Source organism: Patagioenas fasciata, chromosome 1 (genome assembly GCF_037038585.1).
Source record: "Patagioenas fasciata isolate bPatFas1 chromosome 1, bPatFas1.hap1, whole genome shotgun sequence".
NCBI lineage: Eukaryota > Metazoa > Chordata > Aves > Columbiformes > Columbidae > Patagioenas > Patagioenas fasciata.
This window is the reverse complement of record NC_092520.1, coordinates 24,689,306-24,705,864: the sequence shown is the minus strand read 5'-3', so window position 1 is coordinate 24,705,864 and position 16,559 is coordinate 24,689,306. Positions and strand designations below refer to the sequence as shown.

At 39.0% G+C, this 16,559-nt stretch overlaps 1 protein-coding gene across 1 annotated transcript in view; it reads left to right on the top strand.

The window, feature by feature from the left end:
- The window catches only part of LOC136109568 (uncharacterized), a 26,922-nt gene extending 10,363 nt beyond the window's left edge, over positions 1-16,559 (top strand). The window contains exons 4-7 of the mRNA XM_071808074.1: positions 1,695-1,869; positions 4,236-4,306; positions 9,954-10,081; positions 16,428-16,559. Of these exons, the coding sequence (XP_071664175.1) occupies positions 1,695-1,869; positions 4,236-4,306; positions 9,954-10,060 (353 nt within the window). The 3' untranslated portion in view covers positions 10,061-10,081; positions 16,428-16,559. The remainder of the gene's footprint in view (positions 1-1,694; positions 1,870-4,235; positions 4,307-9,953; positions 10,082-16,427) is intronic.

Below are 16,559 nucleotides of genomic sequence, written 5' to 3'. Positions count from 1 at the left end.
ATGGAATATCCCTTTGACCACTGGAGGTCAGCTGTCCCAGCTGTGTCCCCTCACACCTTTGCAGGTGGGGTGAGAAGCATTGTTTCCATCACAAATCCAAAACAGAGCCCAGCAGGAGGTACTATGAAGAAAACTAACTCTATTGCAGCCAAAACCAGTACAATAGTCAAGAAGTTCTGTGAGCACAAGATCTAACAGCACCTGCTTTCCTATGTAGTTGTATCTTACAGGTAATCAGAAGTATCAGGTGCAGTTAGGTGTTTATGAGGTGTGTCTCTTATGCATGTGCTGTTCTCTAACAGTATGGGCATATGCTGCAACCTGTCCTTCCGTCTGGGTAGTCTGTGGTTTGGTATTTTCTGTCCATCTTCCCAGTGCTTGGAATTCTGAAGTCTCTTGAGTTCTAATTAAACTCTAAATGACTTTCGAATCTGCCTCTTTGACAGAACTGTTTGAAATCCGGTAGTAGATTCAAAAGTTAGAAAGGGTCAGGCATAACCTAGCAATCATTTCTGTGTTCAGTTCTCTAAACAATGGTCTAAGTTGCTTCTGTTGTTAGTGGAAAAGAGACAGATGCAACCACAGATATATTAATATACTCACATGCCATGTGTAGTTCATCCCACCTTCTTAAATTTACTACATATAGCCCCTGCCAGGAAACTCTGTAACCCAAGCAATTTTGGTTTGGCCGTACAAGCACTGAATTTTGGTGCAATTGTGGGGATGGTGAACCGTGATGCAGAGATGGCAATGAAAGTTAAAGCAGTCCAAGAATACCCTATATTGCTTTCAATGGCAAAGCTGTGATCTAACTTGTGCTTTGGAGACAACAGTAGATTCTAAAGTGCTGACATTTGTAGCTGCAATTAGTTATGTGCTTGTTTCCTCATTTTCTCTCCTGTTGTACAGTCATTGGTGTCATTGTGTGATGACTTGGATCAGAAAATTGATCCTGACTTCAAGAGAAGTCTATGACAAGCAGCAATTTTTAGCCCAAGCTAGTTCCTCCATGTGGTACAGTGAGTGGCTCCACCAGCAGATACATCTGCACAAGTGAAGTTGTGGCACAAAGATGAGACTAAGCAGCAGGAGAGCACTTTTACCAAAATACATATTCATCAAATTATGCCTCCAGAATCTGTCTTACAAGTGGTTAATCTTGTCTTCAAATAAGCATCTGAAGTAAAATACTATATACATTCTGTAAAACCAGAGGAAGTTGTGAGGGACTTGAGGGCAATCTTCTAAGACTGGATATATTAGTGTAATAATGGTAGATGTCATTCATTTCTTGCAGTTATGAAGTAATTCAGAGTCAAAGGAATATCTTGAACTACTTGACGATAATTCTAAATTACAAGTAAATGTTTTGAAAAAATACATGTACCATTATAGATGCCCTTATGAAAAGTTCTTCACAGTGTGCCCACTGTAAAAGGAACAGCCCTAAAATTGATTGAAATGTTGCTCCACAGTAGCATTAAATGGAAGTTCTTTATCTGAGCATTTCTGCTCAAATAAGCGGCATCTAGTTTAATTGCAAAAGTCATCTATATTTACTTTATTAATTAGTGCCTATACATATGTCCCATGCATTTTTAAATGTTCTTGATAAATAACTTCTTGAAAACTAAATAAAGTATTTTCAGTAAGTTTATACAAAATAAAGCTGCTGTATTTCTTGCTTTCAGTTCATTTCCTTCAGATTATCTGTAAATTTTCAATAATGGCAATACATTCATTCTGCCATTTGGAGGAGCCTGTGCCACAGAATAATGATCTGAAGAAAGCTCACTTATTTGCAAGGAAGAGTCTTCATTTGGGAAATAGTACTGGTGCAGCTAAGATGTGCTTTGTCAGGTTCAGGTAAGTACTTTTTCATTGTTGTGTTTTTTGTGGTTTTTTTTAATTATACTTACTTGGGTTTTGGTAGCCTGGCATTTTGTTTAAATGAGCATACATACAGTGTCATGTCAGAGCCTGTCAGCCTTTGTGTTGGCCATTTGACATGGAAAGTATCTTGAAATGAAAAGGCACATGGAGTAGCATGCATACTTATGCGATGTGTGGAGGGAAATTGTTGTCTGGAAAATTATTTTAGCATAATTTGTTATCTCTGGAGTAGCTGTTGAAGATAGAGATTATGGTGATCATAGTGACATACTTCCCTTTTGCTGCAAGTTCAGAGTCTTCTTATGTGTGTGTTTATTTTCTGAATTCAGTATTTTGCTAAATCAGAGCTGTTGGTTTGTATGTGTTAGTAATTAAGTCTCAAATCATTAAGGGGAAACAAAAAGGCAGTCATGGTCAGGTTTTCACAACTTGGAATATCTTCAAATTCTCTATTTAAAAAAATCAGCTTTTGAATTTTCTGTCAGAATTTTTTTCTAAAATGGATCCTTAAATCTTGGTATGGTAACACCGGATAAGGATTTAATTTTAGACAGATGGTTAGTGTACATTGTGTTTATTTTTTTCTAGATATCCAATCATTTTTATAACGTAATGACTTCACAGCAGAAGTTGGTTTATGGTTGTATTCTGCATGAGAACCGTATGCAATGTACATACAATACAAAGTGTTAGCAGTAGAATAATAAAATAATTATAAATATTTTAACAGGTACTTGAATTGTTTCCTGTGTTCGCATTGCAAACTGCAGGGAATCTCTCTCTGGGTTTGGTGTTCCAACCAGCAGTCAAACAACTGATAATTCGGGGTGGTGAGGGATGGAAAAAACAGACACCACAGCAACAACACCTCCCCCCCGCCCCCCCAAAAAAAAAAACAACCAACCAACCAAAAAACAGCAACAAACCCAAACATCACTAAAATGCTTCTTATCAGAAACGCAGAGCACAGTTTGTCAGACTTTTCAGAGGTACACACAAATCTAGAACCTTTTTATGATACTTGTTGTCTATTGTGCTGCTAAATTACTGAATCATTTGCATCTATAAAAATATAACTTTATAGATGCATATATGATCTGAGAAGCCTTAACAATACTCTTTGTCTTGCTGAAAATCCTATAGAATGAAAAATATGAGATTTTTCAAGTTCGGTACTACAGTATCTTTTGGGTCCAGAAACAGGCTCTCATTCTACATGTTTTTGCGCACATGCTTAACTTTTTATCAGTGTCATCCTGGAACAGTACTCATGCCTAGGATCTTCTGTGACATAGAAAGAACAGTACTTTTTTCATGCAAGCCTTTACTTTAGTCCCCTTGTTCTTAGAGAAAACATGAAGATATTGTTTTAAATAAATCCTTTGTAAGTGTAATGAATAATTAAAAATCAGAAACTAGTTAAGAAAAGCTTTTGAACTGCTAGTAAGGTACTCCAAACAGGGATAGCACCAGTGCAAATGAGGCTGTTGCTTCAGTGAAGTTCTAAAAGTTGAAATGCATTTCAATGAAATTATCACAAAAGAGAATTAATTTTGGAGATACTTCTTAAATTTTCTGGTTTTATTTGCAGTATGAATGCTATGAATAGTGTCCCCCAGATATCAATTTTAAAATGCTTTTTTATAAATGCTACAGAATTATAAAAACTGAGAGCTTTGATGCATCTGGCTTTATTTTTAATATATTTAAAGAACAATATTATTAAGCTTATTAGGTTTTCCTGTTGGTGAGAATGGATTCTGGCTGTACATTAAGTCAAACTTTTGTTGAACATAGTTTCATAGAAGCCAAAGTGGGATGAGAGTAAAACATAAAACAAGTTCCATATTAGTTAATAACAGTTCTTGGACACCTATAATACAGATATTGAGAACAGTGAGTGTATTTTTCCATCTGAATCTTTCAGCAGAACTGCTGTTGTTCCTAGTACAACCTCCTATATGTAGACAAAACTGCATTTTCCTCAAACAGACCAGTATCTGAAGAGTAAGAAAGTAAGGTATTTGAGATTACCTTATTTTAGGAAGCAGTTAAAAGTAATTTCAGTGACTTGTAACACACACAAATGTACAAAAAAAAAAAAAACTTGATTAGTCCTGCATCAAGAAGTCTCAAATGGTATATATCTGTTTCTGTTTGTTGTTTTTCCTTTTTATCTCATGGGTGGAATTTATTAAAGTATTCAGCCATGTTTTCTAAATGTGTTTTCTCCAAAATCAATGAGCTGACCTGAGTGGGAATAAAGGTTGGTTTATCTTTAGTGAGACAAAGTTAAGTCATCACTAAGTGATTTTGAAATCTCATCTTTGAAATACTAGGTCTTTGACATTCAGTGGGATGAGAATCTCAGAACAGACTGACTACTGGGGACTCCCAAGCTATAGTTCAGGTAAATACCTTCTTTGGAGGAGGAACGCCAAGGTTTCTTCTTTTTTTAATTATGATAATTAAGTAGTAAGGGGTACAACTCAAACTATAAATATTTTCCACTTAACATTTACGTTTAAAATAGATATGGCTATATTTGTGAGATGATTTGTTTGTTACAGTTTGAACATTATATAGTTATCTAACATTTCAGCAGTACTGCTTCTGAAGAGGATGTCTATACCGGCACTGAACAGGAGTGTCTAGTTCTATTCCCATATTTTCATCTTGTTTTCCAACATGTAGCTACGAGTGTGTAGCTAGTTCAGCTACTGCAATTTCCATTTTGCAAAGACAGAGATGTCTTTTGGTAATACATGCATAATTTAGAAGTAGCAGCTTCTATACTGGAGACAGTGTTAGGGGCTCTGTTCAGATCATGGGCTTAACTTGGCTTATTTCCTGCTCCAGCTGGTCCTCACTTTCTCCAGGGAAAGGGTAGCTCAGTTGTTTGTGCTGCAGTTTGTAACCAAGAGCCTTGAAGTCACCCAGAGCTGGTACCGCTTTACTTTTATTTCTGCTCTTGGAAAGCGCCGTGGTGCAGCAGGTACTGCTGCCTCAGTAGTGGAGGCAGGAAACTTGAAGAGGAAGCAAGTGTGCAATGGGAACAGGAACTGTTCAGGCCATCCCCAGTAACCTGGCCTAGTTGATCACCCAGGGTCCTCTTTCACACTCTGTTTTTTTTGGGTCATTGGGGGGAACGTGGAAAATAGTCCTGTTATTGGTAGAAAAGAGCAAGAAATTCTCCTATTTGACAAGCAAGACATTCTTCGTGATAGTGTTTCAAAGAGAAAACATTAAAGCTTTGAGAATATTTTAAGACCCAATTTCAGTTATAGACTGATGTCCTTGCCTTCCTCAAAAACAGAAAGATGCTGTAAAAGATCAGTATTTTGAGATCAAGAATAAGAATGAAGAGTATTTTAAGAAAAACAAGATTACAACAAATCAAAGATATACGTGTATTACTTCTAAAAATATTCAGTAAACCATTAACATCAATGAGATATTTAGAGTTTTCTGTGTTCAGTTCTGCAGGCGATATAGATTGAGAGAAACAGGTGTATCGGAAGTAGATAATCTGGTTTAAGAAAGCAAGCAACCATTCCTGCTAAGTACTAAAACTATTAAAATACAGACTGAAGATATCCCTGCTCCTTGCACGGGGGTTGGACTAGATGACCTTTAAAGGTCCCTTCCAACCCAAACTATTCTATGATTCTAAGTGTTTTCACAGTAGTTCCTTAATTAATTTAAATAAGTGGAAGAAATATCACGTGCTTATATTAAGTTGCTTGTTTCTTTAGGGGTGATGAAAAATACATTTTTTTTTTTTTCCCTAGAATCTTCAGTAATCCCTGTAACTTCTGTCACAGGTATCCTAAACAATTTGGGGCAAATTTCTGCACCTCTTGAATGTATAAAGTTATCTAAAATCTGAGCAACAGTTATCAAGTGTTCTTGATAATTAAAAAAAAAAAAATTCACGCAGCAGATAGCACGTTCAATCTGAGAGAAATTACATATTTACTTCAAAGAAACCATATCACTGCAGATGTGTATGTGCCATTAGCACTATAATATAGAAGCCTGGTATCTGAGCAATATATAAGCTGTGCAGATACCTGGTTTTGTGCCTAACACATTGATATATTAGTATTATGGAAGATCTTTGTTCCATTTCTTTTTGGAACACAATTAGCTTCCTCTCCCCTGTCTGAGAGACATAGTTCACCTTGTCCTTGGGGCTTGTGATCCAAGAATGTCTGAGAGAGCTCATTGTTTGTGAGAGCTGATGTTAAGCCTTAAGGTAAGCTATACAATGATAGCAGGACTGGATACCACCTAACAAACTATGCCGGTTTTGGTTTCCAGTGTCATTATATTGAGAGCAGGCCCAGAAACTTCTTGTCATCCACCTTACATACCCTTCTTTTGGATCCCACCATTTTAATGTTGTCATATTGAGCTGGATGATTTTATGATTGGACTTGATGATCTTAATGGTCTCCCAACCAAAATGATTCTATGATTCTAGAATTCTATTTTTGAAAGAGACTCCTCCACCTTATCTGCAATTTGGCCATGGGAGTTTCAGAGTGTTCCAAGAAATGGTATTGCATTCCTGATGTGCTCCCTGAGATTATGATCTGGTGGCAATTATGGAGACATGGTGGGACAGCTCACATGACTGGAACGTGGTCATGGATGGCTATATCCGCTTCAGGAAAGACAGGACAGCCAGGCGAGGTGGTGGAGTCGCTCTTTACGTGAGAGAGCAACTACAATGTATTGAGTACTGTCCAGGCACAGATGAGGAGCAAGTTGAGAGTGTATGGGTGAGAATTAAGGGGCAGGCTGGCAGGGGAGACACTGTTGTGGGTGTCTATTACAGACTACCAGATCAAGGTCAGGAAGCTGATGAGGCCTTCTACAGGCAGCTGAGAGCAGCCTCACAATCACAGGCCCTGGTTGTCATGGAGGATTTTAACTTCCCTGATGTTTGCTGGAAGGACCATTCAGCCAGCCAGCTACAGTCCAGGAGGTTCCTCCAGTGCACTGACGATAACTTTCTTATGCAAATGGTGGAGGAGCTGACTGGGAGAGAAGCACTGCTGGACCTCATCCTCACTAACAAGGAGGGTCTGGTCGAAGCAGTAAAGGTTGAGGGCTGTCTTGGTTGCAGCGACCATGAAATGGTGGAGTTCAGGATCTTGTGTGGCAGGAACAGAGTAGCAAGCAGAAATGCAACCCTGGACTTCAGCAGGGCAAACTTTGGCCTTTTCAAGCAATTGCTAGAGAAAGTACCATGGGCAAGTCTGCTTGAAGGTAAAGGGGCCCAAGATAGTTGGTTAATATTCAGGGATTTCTTCTACCAAGCTCAAGATCAGAGCATCCCGACATGTAGGAAGTCAAGGAAGGGAGCCAGGAGACCTGCGTGGCTAAACAGGGAACTGCTGGGTAAGCTCAGGTGGAAGAGGAGAGTTTACAAATCATGGAAAGAGGGGCTGGCCACTTGGGAAGAATATAAGGCTGTTGTAAGGGGATGTAGGGAGGCAACTAGGAAAGCTAAGGCCTTGTGAGAATTAAAGCTGGCATGAGGGGTCAAGGACAACAGAAAGAGTTTCTTCAAATACATGGCAGATAAAACTAACACCAGAGGCAATGTAGACCCACTGATGAACGAGGTGGGTGCCCTGGTGGCAGAAGATACAGAGAAGGCAGAGTTACTGAATGTCTTCTTTGTCTCTGCCTACACTGCCAGAGGCTGTCCTGAGGAGCCCCATACTGCTGAGGCCCCAGAGGAAGTCAGGATGGTGCAAGAATTTGCCTTGGTTGATGAGGACTGGGTTAAGGAACAATTAAGCAATCTGAACATCCACAAATCCATGGGCCCAGATGGGATGCACCCACGGGTGCTGAGGGAGCTGGCTGAGGTCATTGCTGGACCACTCTCCATCATCTTTGCCAAGTCTTGGGAAACAGGAGAGGTGCCTGAGGACTGGAGGAAAGTAAATGCCACTCCAGTCTTCAAAAAGGGCAAGAAGGAAGACCCAGGTAATTATAGACCGGTCAGCATCACCTCCATCCCTGGGAAAGTAATGGAACGACTTATCCTTGGTGCCATCTCAAGGCATATCAAGGGTAAGGAGGGTCATTAGGGGCAGTCAACATGGCTTCACCAAGGGGAAGTTGTGCTTGACCAACCTCATCGCCTTTTATGAAGATATAACGAGGTAGATAGATGATGGCAGGGCGGTAGATGTGGTCTACCTTGACTTCAGTAAAGCATTTGACACAGTCTCCCACAGCATTCTCATAGCTAAACTGAGGGAGTGTGGTCTGGACGATGGGTAATGAGGTGGACTGTGAACTGGCTGAAGGAAAGAAGCCAGAGAGTCATGGTCAATGGAGCAGAGTCCGGCTGGAGGCCTGTATCTAGTGGAGTGCCTCAAGGGTCAGTACTGGGGCCAGTACTGTTCAATATATTCATTAATGACTTGGATGAGGGACTAGAGTGTACTATCAGCAAGTTTGCTGATGACACCAAGCTGGGAGGAGTGGCTGACACGCCAGAAGGCTGTGCTGCCATCCAGCGAGACCTGGACAGGATGGAGAGTTGGGCGGGGAAAAATTTAATGAAATATAACAAGGGCAAATGTAGAATATTGCACCTGGGCAGGAACAACCCCAGGTTCCACTATAAGTTGGGGAATGATCCATTAGAGAGCAGTGTAGGGGAGAGGGTCCTGGTGGACAGCAGGATGACCATGAGCCAGCACTGTGCCCTTGTGGCCAAGAGGGCCAATGGCATCCTGGGGTGGTTAGAAGGGGGTTGGTTAGTATGTCAAGAGAGGTTCTCCTTCCTCTCTACTCTGCCCTGGTGAGACCACATCAGGAATATTGTGTCCAGTTCTGGGCTCCTCAGTTCAAGAAGAACAGGGAACTGCTGGAGAAAGTCCAGCGTAGGGCAACAAAGATGATTAAGGGAGTGGAGCATCTCCCTTATGAGGAAAGACTGGGGGAGCTGGGTCTCTTTAGTTTGGAGGAGACTGAGGGGTGACCTTATTAATGTTTACAAATATACAAAGGGTGAGTGTCATGAGGATGGAGACAGGCTCTTCTCGGTGACAGACAATGGTAGAATAAGGGGTAATGGGTTTAAGCTGGAACATAGGAGGTTCCACTTAAACTTGAGAAGAAACTTCTTCTCAGTGAGGGTAACAGAGCACTGGAATGGGCTGCCCAGGGAGGTTGTGGAGTCTCCTACTCTGGAGACATTCAAAACCCACCTGGACACGTTCCTGTGTAGCCTCATCTAGGTGTTCCTGCTCCGGCAGGGGGATTGGACTAGATGATCTTTCGAGGTCCCTTCCAATCCCTAGCATTCTATGATTCTAAGAGGGAATGGAGTCTGTCTAGCATGTTGAAGATTAACTGTGTTACCCTACTGTATGTGTCTGTCAGGTAGTACAGCTTCCTGGTTGCTTGGTTTGACAATACCCAAGGGCCAGAACAGTCTGAAGTAGCACATCTCTTCCACAGACAGCGGAGTCTGCAACACAGCAGAAAGAAAGAACTACAGAGTATTCTCTGGGTTAGGAAAATCATACTTTTTCTGGGGTTACAGTCCAAGTTATGGAATACCACCTAATACTACACTGGGTATCAAATGAGGCCTCCAGTCAGCACATGAAAGAGGAATGGATAGTCAGTGACTTGAATTTCATTTTATGCAGCACTGTGAATACAGAAATTACTTAAGAGACCTGGCTTTGCAACTCCAGATTCTTCAAAAGGACAGGTGTTGCAGTTGAAGACACTCTTAAATTCAGGGGCGAAGTATTTCAGTTTGTAGGTAAATGAAGGGCCCTCTGCTTTCGTTTAGTTAAAGACTGTGGTTGGAGATGCATCTTTTTTGCTAAGTTCTATCAGTTGTTTTCATGCCTGTGTCTGGAATTGATTGACACTCTATCTCGTTGATGAAAATGGTCATGATTATTCAAGCAGTGTCTGTCTTGGCACAGCCTTCTGCTTCTGAACACCAGGTGAAGGTGTTTAGGGTATGACCTGTTTCTACTGCTGCTTTTTCTCTCCTCCATTTTTAGGGACGGTGTCTTTCATTGCAGTTTGCAGTGGACTAACTTCCTACTGGACCACTGAATCTGGACACATCTGTTGTATATGTTCCCACCTTCCAGCCTTGCTTATCTGACTGCCCTTCACACAACAAAGGGTAAGGAACAGAATCTTATACTTCTAGGGGAGTGAATTTCCTAGCCATGTTTTATTTAGCAGAATATATATATCCAAAATAAATCTTACCTTAGCAACAAAGAAAGGAGGACCTCTGAGGATTGGAAAGAGAATCTTTACTGAGATATTTGGGGAAAAAAGCTTTGGAATCTCCAGGAAAAATAACATTTTCCTCAATTTTCCTCCTCAGTCTATTAGAAAAATTAGCCCATTGTTAAACATTTCTGCATGTGTCAAAATGAGCAGTGAAGTTGATTTAAAAGTAATAACTTGGAGTATTGCATCCTGCAAGATGCTTTCTGTAAGTAAAAAATATATTAGATTAAGTTACTTTGTTATAGAATTTCATAGCACTGAGAAATTACAATTCCTATATACTATAGACTACATTTACTAGCAGGTCCTTTAAGTGTTCTGTTAATTGTTTGTAATGAGATAATCTTTCTATACAGAGGCATCATGTTTATTTAGCAAGATTTTCTGAATAAGTATGCCCTTCCCTTTTATTTTTGACAGGATGCTACTATTACAGGGATTGTATTGGTGGTTTTTATTCTCAAGGGGTTTTTTTGTTTGTTCTTACTGAGGCTAACCAACTAGCAAACAAAAAAAACCACCTTCTACGTACATCAGTTTGCAACATGGATCCACCCCTAAGATTAGAAGAAGTTTAAATTATTAAAGATAAATATTTCACTTTTTAAAAAAAATAAAATTGATGTACCTATTGGTACTTTCTATGTGCTAGCTAGGTTTTGGTCAATAGAGTTCTTAGGGAAGCACATGCAGTTCATTTTTGATAAGCAAGTTACTACTGTAGATATTTCTCTTTATCCAAAGGTTTCTGGGAGTATGGGACTTATTTCTGGGGAAGCTGGAGGTAGGGATAGAAAGGCACGTCTTCATGCTTCATAGAGTTTTCCTAGTTTACAGAAACATAATTGGTACATTTTCTAGACTTGAACATTGTAAATTAAACTTAAATGAATCACTGAATTTCTGTCCCATATATGTGCATTTATCTTGAGTCTGTTTTGGAAGCTATTTTTAAAAAGAGTCATAAGTTAAGGAGGAAAATGCATTCTTGTTTTATCAGGTGATACTGATGTCCCAACTCACTTGTCTGGGAAGGTACCATTCATAGTGTCCTAAGGGACCATACTAGCTAAAACTTTTTTTTTAGCTCTCTTCTCCTTTAAGGAATACTTGGGGAAGTAGCTGAAGTTTGTTCATTGAGAAGGAGAAAGGTTGCTTTTTTCAACAGTGCAGCCTGAATTTGCAGATGCTGTTTCAAACAACCAAATAAAGTACATATAGTAGTGGAAGTACTATTGCGCAGATGAACTAAAGGGATTTTGCTGGATAACTACTTGCCTCTTATTGGCAAGTCAGAGATAATTTCCAAAGCTGTAGTCTGGCTGAGGAGGAGTAATTGCTTTTATATGTATTTTTCAAGCCAAAACACACACTTTGTTTTTAACAGGATTCAAAATTATCCCAACATTGTTGTTGAAAAAAGTTATTCATAAAATAAAAAGTATTATGAAAAGAATAGTGACACCTGAGTGTCATGTAGAAAACTTTTGTCAGCTGAACTCCTGGCAGAATCTGGCAGAAATTCAAAGTCTGGTTTGTCTCCAGTAATTTCATTAACATTTCAAAGGCTTCTGATGTTCTAGGTATTACACAGGAGGGATTATTTTTTTCAGTTAAGAATTAGTACTCTAAAGACTTGCTTGTGCTAGGAATATTGCAGCTATCTTGCAATAGGTAAATGGACTATATATGAGACACTAAGTTCATTTTGCTACTTTATCTGTACTGGCATAATTAAAGTAGCAGCTGTCTTTCCTCATAGTGTGAATAGGGCTGTATCACTATAAAACTATATATATTTGTAGCTTGTTTCTGCATAGAAGGAAACAACCTAGGAAGGCTGGCCCAGTTCCAGAAATTGTTTTTCATTATATTGCAGTAGTTACGCCTGTATAAACTATTTGTATTGGAGTCTTTATACCAGAAGAAAGTGACTTCATTCTAGTTTATTTCCCCTTTCCCATGGAGCCCCATAGAAGTTACACCACTTCAGTTTCATAGGTTCAGTTTGCCTTTGTGGGAAAACCTGCCCTTTGCACGGACTTATCACCATCTATGCTAGAGGATATAAACAATGAGTGTTTTGACAATCAAAATGCATCTTCCTTTCTGATATAAGCCTAATCTATTCAGTTAATACTAGAATAAGTGAAGTTTACTGTGAATGGTTAGAATATTTCCATCTGGGTGCATGCACCAGAGCCGATAAAGCAGCTGTTCCCCTGTGAATCCTAACTTAACTCTCTGTTGTTCAGTATGAAACACGATGTTTTACCTACTCTGGCCAAACTTTCAATTGCTGTTTTATAGATCAGCATCTCACCTTGCTTTTCTGCTGCATAAATGTATCGTGTCCAGTATGTGTTACCTAAGAAATAATTAAATTTGAAGTGAGAATATCAGAACTTGAATCATTCGCAAATAAGTAGGATCTGCATGTGCTCATTCTATAATGTTGAGCAGGTTCAGATGATTCCTGTTTTAGAGCTACAGGTGAGGGAGAGATCTTGATCCCATATTAAAAGGGGGGGAGGGTGTCGTGATGGGGAAAAGACTGAAAATCAGTATAACCCTTCTGCTCTAAGCCTGGGAGCAGTAAAGAAAGGACCTAGTGAGAGAGTAACTAGCAGGAACAGAAAGAGACAAAAGCCCAGGGACCTTTGACCATGCAGAGAACATTCACTAGCTTTAATTAGCTGTTCTCTGTCCTATGCTCACTGACTGTTTCGCCCTCTTTCCTTCCATTCTACTGCTTTACTTCTGTTTCAGTCCTGCTTACTTCATATGCTTTTTACCCTCCAATCTGCCCTCCGTACTCTGTATCTCCTTCCATATTCTTTGCAAGCAAAAGCCACCACCAAAATAGAACTCCTGTTAAATTTACTACAATCATGCTGTTCGTGAACTTTTCCTCCATGGTGTCTTATTTGTTTAGACTATTGTTTTTTGTATAATCGAGGACCTTTTAGTGTTCTGTGTTGATGCGCTGTCCAGCACAACACAACTTCAATTTTATTTAGTCCTTAGAGGACCTTAAATATGTTTAAGAAAAATATTCCTTTATCCTGTTTTTTAATAACAAATCACTTCTAGGCAAATTACTACCCTTAATGACATGAGGCATATGGGATTTAACAGGAGAAGAGGAACTTTTCTCTTGCAGTTTTTCTGTAGATGATTTAAAAGTATAATGTTGTAACTGTGGTTATACTACAGTCCAGCATAATATGAGGAACATTTCAGAATGAATTTTATATTGACTATGTTTGCATTGCACTTGCAGTGGTTTGCAAATGATTGGTTTGGTTTCCATGTTTTACAGCTTTTAAATTTGCGTTCTAGAAACCATTTTGGTAGGTGCGGGTTGCTTGTCAGAAATCTGTTCTAAAGCTTGAGTGCAAAGCGAGCAGAGTATTAAGGATGGATATGAATGGATGTCTTAAGGGTAACAATGCCATTGCTTTTGAAGCAATGGTATTCTGGTAAGAATTTGAATGTAATTTATTAAACAGTATGTGATAGTTCTCAGTAAAATGTGTTTGTGTATCTCTCTGAAGATTTATCTGATTGTTTAATGAAAATTTATTCTAAAAAGTGAAAAGGAGGAGGATTGCTCTATATTGTGCAGTATTTTAAATTCTGAAACTGTACAACAACTTTAGTTTACTTAGCAGTGACTTCTTGCATATAAAAACAGTTAAAGTATCTTTTTAGGAAAGTTATTTTAGATAAGTAGTTAGTGTCCATTTATGGCTCACTGTTTGTGAGCCTGTTTCTATGAATATTTAGAACTGAATATTTTTGACCTGTCACTTAAAAAAACAGCCTTTTTTTTTTTTTTTTTTACCCAGTGTATACTTAGAGTCTGTTATAACTAACCTCTGGTGGCATATTTCACCACTATACATGCAACTGTTCTAGCAGGCATTGCATACAGTTTTGCGGCAGGCATGAAACACTTATGTAATTATTGACAAATTAATCATAGCTGGAAACTTCTAATCCTTGTATAGGTTTAAAAAAAAAGTATAACAGCAGCATGCTAAGTGACTGTACTGGTACAACTTTGTTGGAAGTTTCACACCATTTAAATAATGTACACTATTAGAAAATGCAAGTAGAAAACACCAGTGGAAGTTTTACTGTAACTACAGTACAGCAGAAGTGGTTCCTTTTAATTTAATCTCTGAAATAGCTTAGGCCAACAATTCCTTAATCAAAAATTCTTGTTTTCACCAAAACCTATTATGTTCTTATCCATTTATCTACTGACTTCTTGAAATTCACAAAGAATTTCTGTCTGTTTTTCTTCCAACCACTGGTGGTTGGTATTGCAGTGGCACTGTTCTGGTAACAGCTGACACTTCTTAAACCTCCTTCTTAAGGGTATTTTGTGGTCCTAGGTACGTATACACTGTGTAGTAAACAGCAGTACAGAGCTGAGTATTATTCTGATAAACTAGTTTCACAGCTGAGGTAGGTGTTCCAGCAGTGTGCTACTTCCAGGGAAATCAGGGTTTTGGCAGACCTCAAGAACTCTTAATTTTCTTATGTCATGCTGAAAGCTGTGGTGGCTCAGGAGCTGATTCACAAGTAGATTACACATTAATTGGATGGACAATGCAGGTCAGAAGGGTGGTGGTTAGCGCCTGAGAGTAGTAACAGTGTTCAGTCTGCTGCGTGCCTGTCAGAGGCCTTAGCCCCATCAAGAGGCAAGGATAAGGAGCTCAAACGTGTCATTTTGCTAATATTGATACCTCCAATGGGCACCTAATGAGAGCAGCAAAACTGTAGCATATCCTGGTAGGGAGCAGTACCAGCCTGGCTGACAGAATCCAGTTCCACAGTATAGGCATGTGCTATAACCTAACAGGTATCAAAGGCAGCATTAATTAAAACCGAGTATTCTCCCTAAGGTATTGGGAGAGGAAGTACAAGGAGTGCCTGGTAGATGAACTCCTGAGACGTCTGTGGCCACACTCCAAAGGCCTGATATAAGTGCACAAGTTAGACCTGAAAAGATTGATGTAAGCAGTCTCCTCAATTTGAAATTAGATTGCTATGGAAGTGACTAATAGTGGCTTCTATCTAATAGCCCTTTCTGCAACACTCAGCTTTTCATTTTTGCTTTCTAGGTGGGTGGGAGATAAAATCTGGCCCTTAAAGTGCTATGTACTCATTCCGGTGCCAAAACGCAAATCAGCAACTGTAATGTAAGGGCATATTAGGATCCTTTAGCTGCACTGGACAAGTATGTGTGCTATCATCTTAGATATAGGTAGTATTTTAAACTGCTGTGATTCTGTAGGCTATCATAGTAACTTGGGACGAGTAAATTAGGCTGCTCACAACTTTTTTTTGCTGCATTTTCTTTTTCTATTGATCTTTTCTAAGGTGACTGAACTGCCTTGTATTGTTTCAAATAAAAACAGTAAAAATGTATTGTCATTTAGCATTTAATTCCTCCTTTAATAAATCCTTTTTGTGATATTAATTTTATTTGTAACACTTAGTGGGTGAAAGCCTGAGGGCCTTTTGTTATAGTTCCTTCACAATTCATTAATTTGTGGATGCTTCTGTTACGTTGTTTCCACACTGAATGACTCACATGTCAAATGAACATGCCAGCCTAAAGGCATGTCCTCAATATTGCAGCCCACAGTGAAACTTGATGCCATTACATATAAAAATGTGGAAGATGCTATGCCCATTTGAATCCTTGAGAAGTTTTGTATACATTGGACATGTGTGCTACCAATTACTTAATCAATGCACTTTCTTTAAAAATGCTGTGTTTTACCATGTCTGATTGTTCTTTTTCACACTGTTGATTTGCTGAGTTTGTAAGCTACATCTGTCTCGTGAGCGTAAGTTGGAACTGAGTAAGAGATATTTTTTCATATATAAAGCGGCACACTTTCAGTGTATTTATTTTGAGACTATTTGATGAGAGACTATAGAAGTATCTACTTTGCCACCTGTGTATTTTTGTGATAATCTAGACAGATTCAGAAATGCTTTTATTTGAGAAGTTGATAGCACAGACCTTATGCTCTCCATATTGTGAAAACACTCATTAGAGTGAACCAGTTTGCCTCCGGTTATCTTAGCTCTCCTTGAATTTTGATTCTTTTACCAATTTAATTTTTCCATGTTTAATAAAAATGCCAAAACCAAAACAAATTTTACGCATTGACAATATGTCACACAAATTATCACTTATATTACAGGTTCATACTGGAACACTGCAAGAAGCAGGTGTAAAACAGGCCTGGAGTTCCAGTCCTACCTTTCTTTAGTATCTGTAATATGGAGACAGATGTCCACTCACAGCAGCAAGATGAGAGAAAGGGTTTTGAAAA